The sequence below is a fragment of the Helianthus annuus genome, chromosome 14 (assembly GCF_002127325.2).
Source record: "Helianthus annuus cultivar XRQ/B chromosome 14, HanXRQr2.0-SUNRISE, whole genome shotgun sequence".
Classification (NCBI taxonomy): Eukaryota; Viridiplantae; Streptophyta; class Magnoliopsida; order Asterales; family Asteraceae; genus Helianthus; species Helianthus annuus.
In genome coordinates this window covers 149,199,572-149,203,829 of record NC_035446.2, presented here as the reverse complement: position 1 = coordinate 149,203,829, position 4,258 = coordinate 149,199,572, and the positions used below count along the sequence as shown (strand labels likewise).

General features: G+C 36.5%; 1 protein-coding gene across 1 annotated transcript; it reads left to right on the top strand.

Moving 5' to 3' along the window:
* Positions 1 to 319: 319 nt before the first annotated feature.
* Positions 320 to 2,909, top strand: LOC110904321 (elongation factor 1-alpha). Its single transcript, XM_022150167.2, has 3 exons — positions 320 to 510; positions 1,257 to 1,719; positions 1,804 to 2,909. The coding sequence occupies exons 2-3, from the start codon at positions 1,258 to 1,260 to the stop codon at positions 2,689 to 2,691; spliced, it is 1,350 nt and encodes a 449-aa protein (XP_022005859.1). The 5' UTR covers positions 320 to 510; position 1,257; the 3' UTR covers positions 2,692 to 2,909.
* Positions 2,910 to 4,258: the final 1,349 nt, after the last annotated feature.

Sequence of the window (4,258 nt, the reverse complement as noted above, 5' to 3'; positions counted from 1 at the left end):
ACGAGAGTGTGAAATATTTTTAACGATTTTAGGCCAATAAAAAGGGAGGATTATGTAATTTAAGAAGTGAAATCTTTGTTTCTAACTTTCTATAGCTCTACAAAAGATGAAAGGTTAAAACAGAATTTGCTAAATAAATGAACCCGTCATTAACATTAACATAGGGATGAAGGGTCATAAAAAAATCTATGCACCAAAATACAAATAAAAAACAAGAGTGGGACAGGAGTTGATATTAATGAAACACAACAAGGATAATATCGTAATTAGCCAACCCATAAAAAATACCTAAGCACCACTAGCAAAGCAAAAGAGGCTGGTGCTGCTAGGGCATCCGAATATGGATTCCACGTCTCATTAATTCACAACCGTCAGATCATTTAATCCAACGGCTTCCACAAAACCCTAATCTCCTAACTCACCTATAAAAACCTCTCTTTCAACCTCACTTCTTCTATTCTTCGTCTTCACCCCATCTACTAGAGAATTCGTCTGCAGATATTTGTTAAGGTCAGTCATATTCTACACCTCTTGCTAGTCGATATAGTCTGTAATTTATCTCTATTTCAGTAGATCTGTTTGTAATTTAGTGTTTTAGACCTGTTTCACTCTCAGATGAATCTGTTTTAGGTTTGAATATGTGTATATCTACTTATATGTTGATCGTAATCGATATGTTGACTGTGAGCAGTAGATCTTGTATCGACTTCCGTTGTTTTGTTTGAGTTATCATTTACATGTGTTTTCTCATTTTTGTTTGTCTAAAACAATTAGATTTCAGTAATTGTTTCATTTTTAATTAATCGCTTACGAATTCGTGCTGTTTAGATTCAAATCAGTTTGTTTTTCATAGGCAATCTCTCGATTTTAGAATAATTTCTTTTGATTTGTTTTGTTTAAGTTTGTGTAGATTCGTTATGAGCTCTGTTTTAATTTGATAATATCAGCAAAAATAATTACAATCGTTTTTCTCATTTTTAGCTTTAGAAAACACACAATTTCAAACATAGTTACTTTTACTTTTTAGCTTTTTTGATATAAATTATATAATTCTATATAATTCTAATCTGTTTATATCATTTCTTATTCAATCATATTGATAGTGTCTACTTTAATTTGCCTATATTGTTTATGCTAGCTAATGTTTGAGCTATGCTGTGTTTTTAGATCTGTAATATCTTAACTGTTAGTTTCATACTGTATTTTTACATATGTAATTTATAATTTACTTACAATTTGTATAAAATTAATTTCAGGATGGGTAAGGAAAAGATTCATATCAGTATTGTCGTCATCGGACATGTCGACTCTGGCAAGTCGACCACAACCGGTCACTTGATCTACAAGCTTGGTGGTATCGACAAGCGTGTGATCGAAAGATTCGAGAAGGAAGCTGCTGAGATGAACAAGAGGTCTTTCAAATACGCCTGGGTGCTTGACAAACTTAAGGCTGAGCGTGAAAGAGGTATCACCATCGATATCGCGTTGTGGAAGTTCGAGACCACCAAGTACTACTGCACAGTTATTGATGCCCCTGGACATCGTGACTTTATCAAGAACATGATTACTGGTACCTCACAGGCTGATTGTGCTGTGTTGATCATTGATTCCACCACTGGTGGTTTTGAAGCTGGTATTTCAAAAGACGGACAGACCCGTGAGCACGCGCTTCTTGCTTTCACCCTTGGTGTCAAGCAAATGATTTGCTGCTGTAACAAGGTATAAAATATCATTTGTTTTTATAATTTGTTGATTTAAGTGTTCGTATTATGTTTTGCTAAATGGTTTGATTTATAATTGTAGATGGATGCCACCACACCGAAGTACTCAAAGGCGAGGTACGATGAAATTGTTAAGGAAGTGTCTTCTTACTTGAAGAAGGTCGGATACAACCCCGACAAAATCCCATTTGTTCCAATCTCCGGATTCGAAGGAGACAACATGATTGAGAGGTCAACCAACCTTGACTGGTACAAGGGCCCAACCCTTCTTGAAGCACTTGACCAGATCAACGAGCCCAAGAGACCATCAGACAAGCCTCTCCGTCTCCCACTTCAGGACGTGTACAAGATCGGTGGTATTGGAACTGTGCCGGTGGGACGTGTTGAGACTGGTGTCATCAAGCCTGGTATGGTTGTCACTTTCGGACCATCTGGGTTGACCACTGAAGTCAAGTCTGTTGAGATGCACCATGAAGCTCTTCAAGAGGCTCTTCCTGGTGACAACGTTGGGTTCAATGTTAAGAACGTTGCTGTCAAGGATCTTAAGCGTGGGTATGTTGCATCGAACTCTAAGGATGACCCTGCTAAGGGTGCTGCTAGCTTCACCTCACAAGTTATCATCATGAACCACCCTGGTCAGATCGGTAACGGTTATGCACCAGTTCTTGATTGCCACACCTCCCACATTGCTGTCAAGTTCTCCGAGCTTTTGACCAAGATCGACAGACGATCTGGAAAGGAGCTTGAGAAGGAGCCTAAGTTCTTGAAGAACGGTGATGCCGGTATGGTTAAGATGCTTCCCACCAAGCCTATGGTTGTTGAGACTTTCGCTGAGTACCCACCACTCGGAAGGTTCGCTGTGAGAGACATGCGTCAAACGGTTGCTGTTGGTGTGATCAAGAGCGTTGACAAGAAGGACCCGACTGGAGCCAAGGTGACCAAGGCAGCAGCAAAGAAGGGAGCCAAGTGAGGTGGTTGTGTTTTGATTATTTTTATTTTCTGTGTTTGAATTACTAGTTTTGAACTGAGTTTTGCTATTTGATCCATGAAGCTTTCATTTTTTTGAAAGGTTTTTGGATTGCAGACTTTTGTTGGTTAAATTTTATAGTTTGCTACAATTGAGTTTGTAGTTGATGGGTGAACAAAGCTTTTAAATCTGTTATTTTACTTAATATTTTTCTTTATTTTCATTTTCTTTCATAGTGTGATTGCTTGGGTTAGTTATATGTTTATGTTTATTTATCTTTCCTTAAAAACCAATCTCAAAAAGTTGATAAAGCCACATTGAAGAAACCATAACATTTTCTTAGAATAAAGGCAAACTATTTGGCGTAGTATCACAAATGTATAAAATGTACAATTGGTATTTTGTGCTCTTGTTTGATGTTAATGTTAAAAAATGAAAAATCTGATGAGCGCTGCTCTGGCACAAGTAAGAACGTGTACAGGTCTGATGAAATTAAGATTTGAGTTATTTGTGAAAAATCTCATAACCAAAGATCATGTGATGTCTGTGGATGACATTACTTAATGGACTGTGTTTAATGAGGTAAATAGTTCAAAAATTGCAGTTTGAAAGCTTGGTTATGTGTGGTCTTGATAGAAAACAACCCATTATTTTGTAAGTGAAATTAAAAAAGTACAACACGTGGTTAGTGTGTATTTAAAAAAAAGTAAACAAGATCCATTTTATAAAAGAAACTATTTATTTCTGGACATGTGAAAAAAATTAATAGATAACTTAACATGCAAGTATCTATGAGATCCGTGATACCTTTGTTACATATATACTTTTAGTTTACTCCCCTAATCACTAAAAAAAAGTTTCTTGGTTAGTCGATAACAAACGATACACAAATATAAGGTAGCATTTGTAGAATGTAATGGAATTGAAATTTGCATAGAAATTGTAATTTGATTTGGAATTTAGGGGTGTTCGTTTTACATAATGAAATGAAATCTGGATGAAATTAGAACGTAGAATTGTAGATTTCGTTCGTTATATTATTCTTCCATTCCAATTCATTTTTTGTTTAAACGAACAACATAAGAAATGAAATCTACATTCCATATTGTGAAATGAACACACCCTAATCGTGTATCTGTCATTTAAATGCCTCCCCGTTTCAAATATTAAAACGCCCATTTTGACGACCGGCTTGGTATTTTGTGCTCTTTAAGACCAACCCAAAAAAACCCAATGGAATATTTTTTTTTGAACGGCCAACATAAAGATATTATTAATAAAAACTAGCTAGATGCTAGCACCAACCATACATACATACACCAATGTACAGACAACAGACCAAAGGCTGAGGCCAAATAAAGCCCAGCACTCTCACCAAACCAAACTACAAACTACTCAAGTTACATCAAACCTCCCCCATTGTTCCCATGTTACTGAGGACTTCGACCGGTATTTAATCCAATTAAAGCTCATAGTCTTCACTTCCTCAATAACCTTCGCGATAGATGCCGGGCGTCCCGAGTACACCATTTCATTTCGTGTCCTCCAAATACTCCAGATGGTAGTCAAA